At 39.0% G+C, this 16,948-nt stretch overlaps 1 protein-coding gene across 1 annotated transcript in view; it reads left to right on the top strand.

Annotated features, from left to right (window-relative positions):
- LOC128746239 (neutral alpha-glucosidase C-like) overlaps positions 1-16,455 on the top strand; it is a 62,528-nt gene extending 46,073 nt beyond the window's left edge. The window contains exon 5 of the mRNA XM_053843288.1: positions 16,358-16,455. Coding sequence (XP_053699263.1) covers positions 16,358-16,455 — 98 coding nt within the window. The remainder of the gene's footprint in view (positions 1-16,357) is intronic.
- The last annotated feature ends 493 nt before the right edge of the window (positions 16,456-16,948 follow it).

Raw genomic sequence — 16,948 nt, 5'->3', positions numbered from 1 at the left:
GAAAAGAAGTAGAATTGTTCTGCGACATCATATTCACTGCTGTTTAGTTGCTAGAATAAGTAAACGTGATCATAATTGTGTGTTTTCCAAACCATCATCAAGAGCGGATACGCGTAAGCGATTGCTGCTGGTTTTTTCAGCCTGATTACGTGCCAGTGGAAATACAGTGGTTTTGATGTTTATTGAATAAAATTTAGCAAATCACTTAGATTTTTATGAAAATAGTTATAACAGATCAAAGCTTATGAGCGCAACATTCGTTTCAGTATTGTAATATAGCGCCAAAGTTTTTATTTGGGAAAGCGTAGCAAAAAAGCAAAAGGTAACGTATGCCGAATTTAGTAGCGTGCTGGAAATACCCTCCCGTACCCTACTTTCACCCATTATGTCTCACGTCCGTCAGGCTGGGCAAACCCTTTCGCTTCGACTTTGCTCCTTTGATTGCTGCGCTTCAACCAATCAGAATTTGAAAAAGTGATGTATGGGGCATTTGTAGAATGTGTTATTTTCTGCACTATTGTTGTAGTAATTATTGCTATATCTTTTGTATTTATGACGCTATAAGGTTGCTACACCGTTGGTTGCAGAAAGAGCACTCTTTTTGCTACCTCCGGCATTGTAACCATAGAGTGCCGAAAATACAAAAGATAAAACATTACTTTCTTGAATAGTATTGTAGATAATTACTTGCTCTACAAATACCCCATACACCAAGTTCTCCAATTCTGTTTGGCAGAGATGCAATAATCAAAAGAGCAAAATCGAAGCGAAAAGAGCGTGCCAAAGTTTTCAGTTCATCCAAAATTTCACTATACATATTGAGATTCTACCGAAATGCTCTGTTTTACTTATTTAAATACTTGTTCGCCATTAAATGAAGTAACTTTCTGGGCTTTATTTTTCTAAGCTCGATAATGCAATTTGTAAAGCGAGATAGAAATGGCAAACGGAACCAATTCGACACTATGGCCTCATAGGATGAAGTTTAAAATTCATCAACTTGCTTAGTAGATTGCCATTCTTGCAGCTTCCAATTTGCTCTGAATGCGAAGCGTGTCGAAACCAGGAAAAATTAGGCTACACAAAGATCAACTCCACCAATAGGCCAATTGCTAAACACACTTCATCTTCCGCTTTCCGACAGAGGAAAAAAAATGCCCCACCAGAGTTCACGCATATCACTGTCAAAGATGAATACCTCGGTTCGGCAGTTGTAGTAGCGGAATATCACTAAGAGAGCAAGAGCCGAACCCAGACGAGAAATGTAAATTTAATTTGGAAACTTTTTGCATAAGTAATTTTTTTATTCCTTCATCAAAGAAGCATCGACGAGCGAAATGTTGTACAGTTTTCCTAGAGCGCGTGCGGTACTTGAGGAAAGTGAGAACGAGCAAAAGAAAAAAAATAAAATACTGTACGTGAGATGAAGTTTTTTTCTTCTTCCGGTGCTCCAACAGCCCGTGACTTTGTGTTTTTCCCACTTTGGCACTCCAACGCTGGCGATGCACAGCTAGCTCCTGCCAGGTCCTACACGCAAGTTGTGGTTAAGTCGAGAAGAAACTTGTGTCAGCTATTGCCGGGAAAAAGAATAATATAGGGGAAAATTTAAATTTTAAATAGGATAACAGGATGAAGCTAATGTCGTCAGTTCATTTTACGTGGCGCAAATTAAATAAAGATCTCGGTAGGGTCACTGCTTAGGACTGGTGTTATCCTATCAAACGGTAAATGAATGTAGTTTTATTCAAAATAATTTATATTTACCAACCCTTAAATGGGATTTTTAAATGAAATTAGCCCAAATTAATAATCGTTCCGAGTAAACAAGTCATTTTTGCTTTGGTTTTAAATAATTTACCAGATTCCGGTAAGTGATTTAGGATCAGTCAAGCGAAAATTTAATAAAAGGAAACCGTTCACATTGTTTCATTTCTCGCAATCAACTAAGGCTTCCGTTAACCAAGCACTAAAGAATGTATCTTTTTTTTTCGTTGCCTCCGGAAGGCAAGACAGTTCTAATCAAACTCCGACCGACGTCAGCTTGACTTGGGAAGACGGCGGCCGAGAGAGTCTTTTGATGTTTCAAAAATTGATACATCAGAAGCTCACGATATGAATTTTTCATCGATACGTTCGAAGGATTTCCGCGAACCACCAGCAACGGACGGAGAAGGGGATGAACAAACAAAACGTGGCTTTAGTTGGCTTGAGGACGATTAATCGCACAGTTGGCCGGGTTTTCCCGCTGCGAATATGAAACGATCCTGGGAAGATTGCCGCTGGCACGATACCGACGAGCAGCAGCGGCACTGGCTACTGGTCCGGCAGTCAGGAATGCCAATAGGCGCTGCAAGCGGTCAAGGCACAAATGTGCGAGGAGCGAAGAAGCTGAAAGATTGTGGAATTGACCCGTTCAGTAACAAATATTGACATTTCGATGAATGTAGAACTAATAGAGCTGAATTCAATTCTGCACGATGAGAATGAAAACAGAATTTATTTCAAGGGAAAAAGGATGCCATCTAAAAGGATTACACTTTGCAGTCGAGTATCGTAGTAGCGAAAATAAACAGAATAGGTACCTATGGGCTAAGCTGTTTTTCTTTTGATGAGGTCACTCATGTGTCATATATTTCAAACATTCTAAATTGATCAACACTGGGGCATACGCCACACCTTCTCAGTACGCAGTTTTTAATAGTTCCAGTTTCAAGTCCAGTTATATATTAATTTTCCAGTTGAGTTCAGAACCTAATTTAAGCTCTATTTTAAGTTCAAATTTAATTTTAATTTCATGTCCAATTTAAGCACCGATTCAAAGTATAATTTTAAGTCTAATTACAAGTTCCGGGAGTTGTGGCTGAAAAACTCGGTTTTTCTAAATATTTGCCAAATTCAAAAATTTATATCTCATGAATCAAACAGCATAGAGAAATTTATAATGAAAATTTAAGTAAATTTCTTTTGCATGACTTAGCATGAGACAGAAGCAGAAAAATAAAGAAAGCCTGAAGGAAAACGTAACGAAAACTATACAAAGAGGATGGAAAAAATAAAAAATGTGTGAGAGGCAGAAAGAAAAAAAACTAGCACGAAAAAAGAAAAAAAAAGAAAAACGAGAAATAAAAGGGAAAAGAAGAAACCAAGAGACAAAGAGGTTAAATGAGGAAAAAGAAGAAATTGACAGAATAATACGGAGAAGGGAAGAGAAAAGAAGAAAAATGAGAGAAGAAAGGAAAACAATAAAAAAACGAAGAAAACTTAAAAGAAAATAGGAACAAACTGGGCAGAATAGAAAAAAGGAGATAAAACGAGATAGAAAAGATGATAGAAAAGAAGAAATGAAAAGGATAAAATACAGGAACATGTAAATGGAGATATGAGAACAGAAAAAGAAGAAATACGGAATAGAAGAAGAAAAACATGAAGAGCAAACAATGAAAATGAAAGACAAAAGTAATAAAACGAAAAAGATAAACGGAACGTGACAGAAAAGGAGGAAAAGCGGGACGTAATGAGAGAAAGAATGGAACAGACGAATAAGAGAAACGGGACAAAAAAGGAGCAAAATAAACTATAATCGGAATGGAAAAAAAGAAAATGTTGAAACGGGTCAGAAAACAACAAAAAACGAAATAAGAACGAAAGTAATACGGAAGAAAAGAGTCGAAAACGGAATAGAGGAAAATTAGAACTCAAAACAAGGCGAAAACGGGACAAGCAAACAAAAGAAAAGCAACAGAGAAAGAGGTAACAACAGCCAGAAAAAAGAGAACACGAGGAAAAAAAGAAAGAAATAAGAAAGGGAATATGGAACAGAAAACAAGAGAAACTAAAATGAAAAATAAGTGAGAATAGCAAGAGGGAAAAAAGAAAACCGATAGCTAAACGAGAAAAACGAGATGCAAAAGGAGAAACATGGGACAAAAAACGGAAAAATACGACAACACGTAAAACACATAGCAGGACGTAATAAGTAGTAGAATAGAATGAACGAAAACAAAAAACCAGGTAGAAAAGAAAAATACGCGAAAATCGAGATCGAAAAAACGAAAACAGGTGACGCGGTACACAAAATGACAAAAAAGAGACAGGAGCAGAGAAAAATCAGAACTCAAGAGGAAACAACAGGCCGAAAAAAGAAAAAATCGAGAATGAAAAAGAGGGAAAACGTGACAAGAAAGGGCATATGGAACAGAAAGTAAGAGAAGCCAGAAGGGAAAAGAAGCGAGTATAGCGAGAGGGAAGCCAACAAACGAGTAGAAAATCGATAGGTAAACGAGGAAAACGGGAAATTAAAGGAGAAATATGGGGAAAAATATGGAATGAAAAACGGTACAGAAAAAAGATGAGAAATATAGGGAAAACTGGCCAAAGAAAAACGGAAAAGGAAGAAAGGTAAAACAAGAGTTGAAAAACATACAGCCAGACGTAATGGGAACAAGAAAGGAACAAACTAAAACAAAAAACGGTATAGTAAAGGAGTTAAAAAGCGAAAATAAAAAAGGCAACACTGCACAGTGGTCCAAACAGCGAAATACGTGATCGTTTGATATTGTGCCGAAACGTGAAGTTTTTCGCACATGGTGCTTTTAGGAACATTTCTTGATATAATAAGCCCCTTCTTGTGAGAAAAATCTTTGGGTGATTAATTCCCTTAAAAGTGATATACGAAATTTATTTTCTCGTACATTCGAGATACAGGTTTGGTACTTTCGGCAAAGTTGTAGTAAATATCAATATAAACAACTTTTTCAAAGACACCATACTTGTATTTCTTCATGGAAATTGTCTATGAAGCGTTATTCGTGGACAAACCCTTTAAAACAGTTTTAAAACCCTGACTTATTCTGGTCAACTTGTATGTGTTCATAGTGTTCTAGAAAGTTGTTTATCTTGCTAAAATCAACGTTTTTGTAGAACATTATTATACGTGATTTTCTGAAGTTTCGGCGATTTTGAGCTTTTTTGATGAAAAATAGTACTTTTTTGAGCTTCAATATTTCCCAAGGTGGCAAATGGTGGCAGATCAAACAACTCGTACTTGAAAGTACAACAAAAAACCTTTAAAAGCAAGTGTCAATTGTCTGTATCCGTTTGTATCTTCAAGAGTTATAGTTGTTTTAAAAATCCACCTCAGTCATGTTTATAGAACAATTAAAATGTACTTCGGATGCAATAAACGCCATTTTGTTTACGCTGACAATTTCTTTCTAACAAGTTGAGTTACCAGCACTTTTTCCGCCTATTTTCGAGTCGAAAATGAATGTAGACTTGAAATTATTATTCGCAAATACCTTCGATTGGTGTTTTTTCAAAAGATCACACTCATAATGGGCTGGTACCGAATGGCCGAAACACAAATGGTCGAATCACCAATGGCTGGAATCCAAATGTCCGAATTTCAACAACAGTCACAGAATGCCGAATTTTCTCGGAATGACTAAATAACTATTTAATTAGAAAACACAAATTAACAAGCAGTTAATAGTTAACTTTACTCAAACCAACAATAAAATAAACAATATATCTTTTTGTTGTACTTTTAAGTACGAGTAGTTTGATCTGCCACCATTTGCCACCTTGGGAAATATTTAAGCTCAAAGAAGTACTATTTTTCATCAAAAAAGCTCAAAATATCCGAAACTTCAGAAAATCTCGTATAACAATGTTCTACAAAAACGTTGATTTTAGCAAGATAAACAACTTTCTAGAACACTATAAACACATAGAAGTTGACAGGAATAAGTCTGGGCTTAAAAACTGTTTTAAAGGGTTTGTCCACGAATAACACTGCATAGATAATTTCCATGAAGAGATACAAGTATGGTGTCTTTGACAAAGTTGTTTATATTAATATTTACTACAACTTTTCTGAAAGTACCAAACCTGTATCTCGAATGTACGAGAAAATAAATTTCGTATATCACTTTTAAGGGATTTAACCACCCAAAGATTTCTCTCACAAGAAGGGGCTTGTTATACCAAGAAATGTTCCTAAAGACACTATATGCGAAAAACTTCACGTTTTGGCACAATATCAAACGATCACGTATTTCGCTGTTTGGACCACTGTGCACTGGACAGAAAATGACAAAAAACGAGACAGGACCAGAGAAAAAACGGAAGAAATGAACGGACGAAAACAAAACAAAGGTAAATCAGGACTCATGAAAAGGGCGAAACACGGGACAAAAAAGGGACAATAAACAGAGAAAGAGCAAATAACGAGAAAGCTAAAGGATTAACGAGATAACAAAGCAAAGAGAATACTGAACAGAATATAGGAAGATAAATAAAAGAAAACTATAAAAGATAAGAGAAGAGTAGGATGAAAAAAAAAGAAAATAGAGGAAATGAGGAAAACGGGAAAAAAAGCAACACTGGACAGAAAATGACAAAAAACTAGACAGGATCAGAGGAAAAACGGAAGAAATGAACGGACGAAAACAAAACAAAGGTAAATCAGGACTCATGAAAAGGGCGAAACACGGGACAAAAAAAAAGACAAGAGAAAGAGCAAATAACGAGAAAGCTAAAGGATTAACGAGATAACAAAGCAAAGAGAATACTGAACAGAATATAGGAAGATAAATAAAAGAAAAATATAAAAGATAAGAGAAGAGTAGGATGAAAAAAAAAGAAAATAGAGGAAATGAGGAAAACGGGAAAAAGAGGTCCAACGAAATATAAGAAGAGAAATATGGCACAGAAGCGAAAGAAAGAACAACCAGGAGACCGGAAAAGCGGACGAGAAAATGACAAAAAAACGAGGAATAACAAGGAAAACCAGAGAGGAAAGGGAAGGAAAGTAACTAAAAACAGAAGAAACAGAAAAGATTAAAATTAGAAAAAAGGGAAAAGAAGAGAAAAGAAAGAAAACGTGAAAGAAACTAGCAAAAAACAAGTGCAAAACATGAAAAAAACAAAACTGAAAATAAGATACAATGGGTTAAGAAAAGCGGGATAAAATGGAAACAGGTAAAATGGAACAAAAAGAAAAGAAAATGAGTGAAAAAATAAGAAAAACGGCAGTAAAGTGAGAACCATAACCAAGAAACGGTACAGAAGACAAGCAAAAAATGGAACAAAAAATTGGAAAACGAGATTTGAAAAGCGAAAAACAGAACAGAGTACCTTTTCTCGTTAGTTTTAATTTCAAGTAAAACTTCGTATCTAATTTCGTGTCCATGTCCGATTTGAATCAATACTTCAAGTTCAATTTAGGCCAAATTCAACTCTAATTTATTGTCCAATGTTAGTTTAAATAAATAAACATTCCTGAATCAAAATTTTAAACTAGCCTGTACTTTTAAACTTTTAACATTTGAAATATTACTCAAATGTAACAAGTACGTTATGGAATCTAAGCTTTTGAGAATCTACACCTATCTATAAATATTCTTTTAGATTCTCTGCCGTAGATTGCATTTTTCCAGTTGCCATTTTCTTTACCTTTCCGCAATAGATTGCGGCAGGACAGCAGGGGTGCGAGCGGTTCAGAATCTTATTTTATTAAAATCACATGTTCAACTTCACCCTTCAACAAAGCGGAAAGTTTCCTGGTAGGCACAAAACCAACCACGGTGTGCCCCTTTCGGAAAGTTTTCCGACATTTCCATCGCGGTGCGGGGCAGGTGGTATGAGTACAAACCCCATAACCGTGTAGGTAGGTAGGTAGTAAAAGTCGCCTTCTTTGCATGGCGGCGGCGTTAGTTAATTCAACATTTCCTGCTCGACGGCCGTAACCAAACTAACTACGTAGCACACAACGCAGACGACAGCTGGAATTTGTGTTCTACAACAGCAATAATTGTAACGTAATGTAATATAGTTTAATTTGTAAAATTAATTGCTCTCTACCTTGACGACGAGTCGCGCGTTCAGTTTTCTAGGTCTACCGGTGAAGCCCCATTTTCACTTCTGACTTGCGGAGGGTCGTTAACCGTGTGTCTCCATTAAAAACTGTACTTACGAAAGCGTGCAGCAGTTAGGTTGGATCCGTGATTGGATATTTTCTTTAAGTTTTATGTTAACTTTTAAGGAAACCCTTTACCATGTATCACTTGTTCTGATGAAATAAGTTGTTATTTGTGACCAAATTTTCTTTTTATGGAAGAAAAAAAAAACATTGCAAGCCTAGCCGGTACTCCAGTAACGTCCAAAACTAGATCACAGGCGCCTTAATTGCTGACATGTCACATCCGCTCTGCAGCAATTGCAGGCTATAATTTTCCCACAGCATTGACCCCGTAACAATGTATTTGACATACTAATTTAATGGTGCCGAAGAATACAATTACAGGAGCCGTCGTCCCCGGACTTTTGCGTGCACCCTTTTCCCTCTTCCATCTTTCGCCGTCGACATCGCAGAGAGTCGAGAAACAAACCGGCAAACCGCCGACCGAGTCAACCTAGAGCAAGAACGACTCTTGGGGACCACCGAAAACTTGTCCTCCGTCCGAAATGGAACACACAGTAGTGGAAAACCACAGGAAAACACATTCCGAACAGTCACCAGAGATGCACCAACATTCTGCATACCCAATGAAACGCAAAATAAATAAAGCTTAAACAATTTATTTGTCTGCAGTAGTCAGCAGTGGCAAGTCGGCGCTCGTACATATCTCTCAGTCTATGTTTTCCGAACGACGACATGCAACCCAGTGGACGGAAAGAGCGGCAGTGCCTTACAAAGCAACTGGAAAACGGCGGGTACAAGGAAACATCGTGTGCATCTGTTCGAAGTGGGCCGCTGGTATGTCAGCAACAGCAGCAGCAGCAGTAGTGCACTGTCAACTTCAGTACCAAGTGGAAGCAAATTTTTCGGATTTCAGCAAGCTGCCTTACTTCTTGTCTATCTCGCTATTGGCAGCGGTATTTTGACATCGTGTTATTTTTTCTTGACTCGTTGATGAACTACCAAATAGCTAGTATATGCTCTTGCTTGATCAAAACTCGATGTTGTTAAATATTTGCTTGCTCGCACGGCCACTGTTACGAGTGGTCACGTTCGTTCCCGTCATAATTTTGCATTTAAATGAAGTGTCTGACTAACTGAGAGTGTCATTGAAAAGTTTTAATTTTCATTTACTGGCATTGCCGAGCTTTCAACTTTAATCTGTATGCAAAACTAGTATTGAAAGGCCAAACAATGGTATTTATTTGAAACGTGTGTGTTGGCCGTGTTCTGTTTGGCCGCAAATTTGGATTCCGGATTAAACTAATATTATAACTCGATAATTAAAAATTATTTTCGACCGTCTTTGTAAAACCAGCAGTACAGAGTTTCCGCACCGTTCTACAAGTAGCTATTTTCCTATCTAATTGTAAAAATCGGGTCCGAGTATTAGGATTCTTCAGGCAACATCTCTGGTATACCACAGGGAAGCAGCTGTGGACCACACGTTTTTTCTCTTTTTGTAAATAGACTATCAGCCCTCCTGCCACCTGGCGGTGTTCGGTCTTTTCGTGCTGACGAGGTAAAAATCTTTAAGGTAATTAAAACGAACTCCAACTGCATTGACCTGTAACGCATGGTGGACAAATTTGAACGAGTAACATGCTTGCCGTAAGGGTTATTTGTTACAGCGCGTCTATCATATTAGCGATCTTGGTGTCGTCCTGGATAGCGCACTAGCCTTTCATATACACTATAACGACATTATCTTCAGAGCTAATAAGCAACTTCTATTTGTCTTTAAACTCACAAAGCAGCTCCGTGATCCGTACTGTTTTCAATCATTGTGCTATTCACTTGTAAGATCTGTTTTGGAATTCGAATCTATAATCTGGCGTCCTTATCGACCAATTTGGATCGCTAGATTTGAAGCGGTACAGAGAAAATGCTTACAGTCTTACAGTCTTCCATGGTGTGATCCCAAAAACCTGCCGCAGTATGAGTATGAGGAACGTTACCGCTTGCTTAATTTGGAGAGGCTTGAAAAAGATGTGCCAACGCTCAAGCCATGTTCCCAGTTAGAATGATTTTAGGAGATATTGACTGGCCCGCCAGTCTGTGTCAACTGAATTTGTATGCTCCTGATCGATACCTCAGAGCTAGGAATTTTCTACACCTACTAGGACGGAATGCAAACTGCAGACTATAAGCCCCAATCCGATTTATGGCAATGCGGTTCAACGAAGTCTACGACGGCTCTCTCGAAAATTATATATTTGTAATTGTACTGTTGTATTCATTAAGAACTGTCTGATGATTTTGTTAAATAAAATCTATTTATATAAGAGGCTTATGTCTGTACCGAAAACGAGGTCTCTGACATGACGTCATAAAAGGCTTATCGGTAATTAAAAACAGGCCCCTGACAGGACATCATGTTTTCGTAGCAATGAGTTCTATCCTCAGTCATCTCACTGGTCGACTGCTAGACTGCTCGATTGCTCAACTGGTTGACTAGGCTGCTCGACTGAACTGGTCGATTAGATTGCTCGATTTGATTGCTCGACAGGACTGGTTAACTGAACTGCTCGACTGAACTGTTCGATTCGAATGCTCGACTCAACTGCTTGATTGGAAAGCTCGACTGGACTGCTTGACTGAACAGCTCGATTTAACTGCTCGATTCGACTGTTTGACACACTTGCTTGACTTACTACTAGACTAACTGCTCGACTCGACTGCTCTAGTGAACTGCTTGACTCAACTACTCGATTGGTCTATTCGAATCGCCTGCTCGACTCAACTGCTCAACCAGATTGCTCGATTCAACTACTCGATTTGACTTTTACTTACTTACTCGACTAGACTACTCGACTTAATTGCTTGACTCAACTGTTCGACTTAACTGCTCGACTGAACCGCTTGACCCGATTTCTCGACTAGACTGCTCGATTCAACTGCTCGACTAGACTACTCGATTCAACTGCTCGACTGGACTACTCGACTCGATTGCTCTACTTAGCTGCTCAACTGGACTACTCGACTCAACTGCTCGAATAAACTGTTCGAATGGACTCCTCGACTTAACTGCTCGGCTCGACTGTTGGGCCCAACTGCTTGATTTGGTTGCTCGATTGCTAATTCGACTACTCGACTCGCCTGCTTAACTCGATTGCTTGTCGCGATATATGGTCGGTGTTAAATCAGACCGGGCCAAGTCGCAAAATTGTAAAAGATGAGTTAATGATAGCAAATGTTAAGTTAAAGATAGCAAGTTAATGATCAAGAATTTTCTAAGCAACATTTTACTCTACTCAGACTACATAAATGTTGCAAACAGCCAGAAGTTTTTATTCAGTCAAATAAAATCCAATACGACCATAAAACTATTTGTTTCAGTTTCCGGCTATGACTCTTTTATGTACAACATCGTAGAGCTATATTTTGCAATATAAGAACTCAAAGAACTAATACAAAGATTAAACATCTTCGCAAACACTGGCCAATGGAATGTATCCGCAGTTTTCTGAATTCTGAACAGACATCTATATTTTCGTAAGATTCGGGCTCAACTAGTAAAATAAATAAAAGGAAAACGTTTCACGGTTAAATGCCTCTATTAATTGTAGAATATAGACTAATAGGGGAATTTAATTGTGAAAAACTTGTCCTTTCATTTAAAAAGTTTTCCATAAATATACTATAGATTAAAAAGGAGTTTTTTCTCGTTTAATATCTTGATATTCGTTATTCGCATCATATGTCGCACTTTAGATAGACAACGAACAGTTTGTCTTCGACTAACTTCCCAGTGGAAAACCAGATTTTTTAGATAAATCCCTTGGCTTTTTGACATAGAAAAAGAGAAAATGCTGCTTTTTAGTAGGGTATGTTGCTGCTTCGTCGTAATTGTCTATTCCCGTCCTATCCAACACAAATTATTAAAAATATCAGCGATTTTTATGACACGCAATGCACAATTAGTTATTCCATAATATTTTAGTTTGTTTTTAGTTCTGACGATGAAAAATTTTGATGAACGGATTTTAAAACGGTACGACGAGTTTAAGATATAAAGTCAGTTGCGTAATTTCAATCAAATGCTTTATTAACCGCTTTTTAGTGAATTCAAAGGGCACGTATCGGAAGGTAAGTGTGTTTGAGTCAAATAAGCAGCAGAGCTTTTAGAGTATTCATTAAATCCACCTAAGAAATGATGAAAATTAGAGTGGCTTTCCTTACTACGACGGGAATTAGAAATAAACCCTATCACTTATTATTCCGACAGAGACTGTCAAGCACGTCACCACTCCAACTGATTGTGAAGTTTCTAGATATATTCTTTCTTTTTTCCAATTCTGCTAAACCCGCATTGCAGAATTTGTTCGTAGTGCTGTAGTTGATTTGTACATCTGTGATTGTCTAGATCAAATATTGCCCGTCAGAAGAAGGAAAGTGCCCGTCAGAAAATTCTCGGGAATGAGAATCTTTAACTCGTACGTTCTTTGACAATAGAGTAAGCAGATGAGAGCTCTTGACCACTTTGAGGCTTGTCGTCATGTTCTCGTAGGAAAGTTTCCGTTGACCTAGAACTGGGATGAATGATATTTTCGCAGAGTTCACATCTGTTTCCCATAGACCGTCCAAGTTTGGTGCCTACGGTGGGATGAATTCCCACACGATGCCACACTGGGAGGTTTTATTAGCGCTTTCAGACGTCATAGACGGATCCCCCGGAAGGTTGCATAACTCTTAAAGTTGAGGCTGTCATCTGAATGGATGTTGGCAAGATCTCCTGTTGGTTCGAGGTGAATGTCCTTTGTACTGAAACACACGGAAACGGTGATGTAAGTCTTTTGACGAAATGGTCATCACGTAAAAAAAGCCATGGGTTTATACCGTCTTTAGACATTACCCTTCTTTATCGACAGACTTCGCAGCCGGCTGTTAGAGTACAGGAAAATTACGGGGCCAGTGCAACAATCCTACTGACTCTAACTAGCAAGCACCGCCTAGCCGAGATTCGAACATAAGACGACTGGCTTGTTAGACCAGCATCGTACCTCGAAGCTAACTGGGCGAATCTTCATCACGTACAGGTTTCAAATAAATTGGGCCACAGTAGTGGACACCAGTAACAGCGAATGTACAAAAGAGAGTACGCATATTTGGAAAGTGACCGAGAGGTTTTAGGGGGTTGAAAGAGGGTTGTTTCGAAAGTAGCGATTATAAAATGTATTCTATCGACTGGTGTCTCGTTGATGTTAATTTTCACTTTCTGTCCAGCTCTTCAGTCTTTTGTGGAAATCAGAAAAGATTTTTAAATTCTTTCCGACGTTTCGGCTTTGTATTTAAGCCTTTTTCAAGGACAACATTCAATCCTTGAAAAAGGCTTAAATACAAAGCCGAAACGTCGGAAAGAATTTAAAAATCTGTTCTGATTTCTACGAAAGACTGAAAAGCCGGACAAAAAGTAAAAAGTAGCGATTATAGTTTCGAAAAATGTAAGCTGCCAGAGTCTTACCATTTACAGCCCAATACGCTTGCTGGAGGTGAGTAAGCGTACGCCGGAGGCCTGAAGGAAGTGCCATTCAGTGGTAAAGGGTGTCCAGAATCTAATTGTATCGTTTTTAAACCTGTGTGTAAAGGGTATCCCAAAGCAAATTGCATCACTGAAAAAAAGCTGTTCAAAATTACCCAGTGGGTATTTTCTCTTAAAAGTTTGGGTAAAAGTAGTTTAGAGGGTATTTGAATATTTCACCGATCGTGATCAATTCGAATACATTCACATTTAGATTGCATTGTTTACAGTTAGACACAGTTACAGTTACAGTTTACAGTTTTTCATAACTTGGAAAAAATGGCATCACCCAAAAAGCAACTTCGCGGATTGATTTTGCGCAAGCAGGCGGAGAAAAATCCTCAACTCTCTCATCGGGACATCGGAAAATCACTCGGAATCGTGCATCCAACGGTGAGATGTGTGATTAACCGTTACTGCAAAATTCTGAGCATCGAGCAGATGGAGAAATGCGGTCAGAATGGGTGTTCTATTAGTGATCATGATCTTAAGCGTATCGTGAAATCATTTACGCGGAATCCCAATGCTTCGATCAGGGATGTGGCCAAAAAGTTGAATCTGTCCAGGTCTTTCATTCAGATAGCCAAGGAACGGGAGGGATTGCATACGTACAAAGTGCAGAAGGCTCCAAATCATGACGAACGGCAAAGTACGGTGGGAATGCTTCCGGCAGCTTCCGGTCCTACTGTTCTTCACGGCCCAGTACAAGTTTGGTGTTCCGGAGGAATTAAAGAAGCAGGAAGTTTCAAAGCTTACCAAAAATACATGATTTGTCAAGCGATTTGCTCATGTGGCAAACGAAGTGCGCTGGTCGTGACTACCGGGACTGTAAACCGGCAGCTCTACCTCAAGGAGTGTTTACAGAAGCCTCCTCTGTTGAAGCAACACGAGGGCCCTACGATCTTGTGACCGGATATTGCTTCGCGCCACTATTTAAAAGATGTTCTGGAGCGGCACGAAGGTACTATCGCGCTCAAGGACATTAACCCCCCACCCCACAACGCACCGTAATTAAGGCCCATCGAAAAATACCGGGCTATTACGAAGCAGGCACTACGTAAGCATCCCAAAGAAGTCAAATCTGAGAAAGACATGAAGGAAAAGTGGGTTTCCATACAGAACAAGCTGCAGCCAGATGTTGTACAGAACCTTATGAGTGAAGTTCAGCGTAGGATGCAAGCATACGGTGATGGTATTATCATTATCATTATGTATATTTATATCATCTGACACACGATCTACTTGAACAAAACTTAACAATTAACATAGATCAGTCGAAATTAATAAAAATTATAAACACGATTCTTAAAACAGTTACTAGTAATACAAAAGTCAAACAAATGATACACGTCATTGAATATATTACACATTGCTCGAATTGGCTCATTTTGACCGTAAGCCGTCCTGTGGAATGCCAGGCGAAGAAAGTTATTAGACCGTAGAGACCTCGAGGCTGCGTTTATATTTACTTGCATCAGAATATTCGGTGCGTCTATTTCTCCATAAAGTAATTTTGCAATAAATACGGCACGCATACAGTCTCTTCTTCTCCACAAGGTATCCATACTTAATAGTTTACAACGACTTGAACGTATTGAAGTTGAATGCCAAAAGCTTACTAATGGGTTATATTTTATTATTTGAAAGTTTGAAAAGAATCAGTCAGATAGGTAAGCGTTTTTCCGTGAGGCAACTTGATGTGGTACACCCTTTAATTTTTACCCTTTGAGTAATTTGTATTGGAATTTACTGTATTGGAGTACTGGGAATGGTAGAATCTATTTTAAGTAGTGTTATATTTTTTTTTGTTTAGATTATAGTCACTTTAACCAGCTTGGGTCATTCATGACTTCTGCGGGGTTGGGATTTGAACCCGGGTCCTCGGCGTGAGAGACGTGAATGCTAACCACTACGCCGGGACTGGGAGAAAGAGAAAGGAACTGCTCAAAATGGACCTCCGTACAGGGCAAAAAAATCACAAGCCGTAGCCCAAACTTTCAAGAGAAATCCAAACAATTCAGTTAGAGTCTCTTACTCAGATATTCCGACAAATGCACAAATTTTCAGGGTACTAGCTGTAAATTGCGGGATGAACTCTAAGACATACATCAGATTCAGGCCGAAACGCCGAAACCAATGCGACTAAGTGAGTTTTCAACATTCAACCCGTCGTCAGCTCCACACTTCGGAGGGAGTTGGGAGCGACTAGTGTGGAGTGTCAACACAGCGCTGAACAGCCTGTCCAGCCCACGAAATTCAGACGCTATCGACGATTCTTGAAGAAGCAGAGTCCATCGTCAACTCACGATCCTTGACGTACTTCTGAGCTCTAATGGATCAACCGCCGATTGAGCTACGAGAACCAATTTGGATTTGGCGAGGCAACTGATCGACCAATTTTGGACAAGATGGATTCGGGAGTACTTGCCTATAATCGTGCACCCTTCCAAAAAGTAGGAGACCTCGAATATTTTGAACATTGGTTTTATACATAGGCCTATGAATTTCCCAGTCTATAAAATTACTTAAAATCATGGGTCCTTCCGGCCCAAACTTGTACGATTATAATAAAAATATGACCGTCTATCACTTTTCCTCGATATTTTCTAACTTAGAGATGTGGTCGAAAACTCAATTTAAGTAAATCTTTCGAGTAAGACGCAAAACAGCGCGGGACTGCATACGTACAAAGCCCAAAAAGCGCCAAATCGCGATGAACGGCGCAATACGATGGAGAAATCACGCTCACGGAAGCACCCAAATAGCGAATCCTCAATGCCTGCAGACTTCCGGAGCTCCATTTCTTCATTACTCATCGGAACGCGGCGAATGTCAGAGTTTGTCAAAAACATACACGATTTACTATTTACTTAAAGATGTTCTGAAATGGCAAAAGGCTAAGAAGGTCAATTCAGTGTCGAAGGATCTGAATCCCCTGAACGCAGCGGAACTGCGGCCATTTGAGAATTACTGAGACATCATGAAGCAAGCACTTCGAATATATCCTAAGAAAGTGAATTCTGAGGAAGTAATGAGGGAAACCTATATTTTCACACAAAAAAAATTGTCCCAACGTTCGAAACGTGGTGTGTCTCAGTGGAGACAACACAAAAACTGCAGGTATTTTTTAATCGCTGCTTGCGATCTATCATTCGTGCCTGGTGGCCTAACAACTGGATATTGAACGAGGAACTCCACCGTCGATGTCATCAACGGCCGATAGTAACAGAAATTCAAGACCACAGGTGGTAGTGGATCGGACATACCTTGAAGAAAGGAGCGAACGAGATCTGCAGAGAAGCACTCGACTGGAATCCGCAAGGCCAACCAAGAAGAGGCAGACCCAGAGACCCATGGCGACGCAGCTTAGCCAACGACATCCGGGCTATTAACGAGAACCTGTCCTGGCGATAGGAAAGCCATGGCGGGTAACCTTCCAGGGCAGTGGAGATCTCTGATTTCATCCC

Source organism: Sabethes cyaneus, chromosome 1 (assembly GCF_943734655.1).
Source record: "Sabethes cyaneus chromosome 1, idSabCyanKW18_F2, whole genome shotgun sequence".
Taxonomy (NCBI): Eukaryota; Metazoa; Arthropoda; class Insecta; order Diptera; family Culicidae; genus Sabethes; species Sabethes cyaneus.
This window is presented reverse-complemented; position numbering and strand designations above follow the sequence as displayed.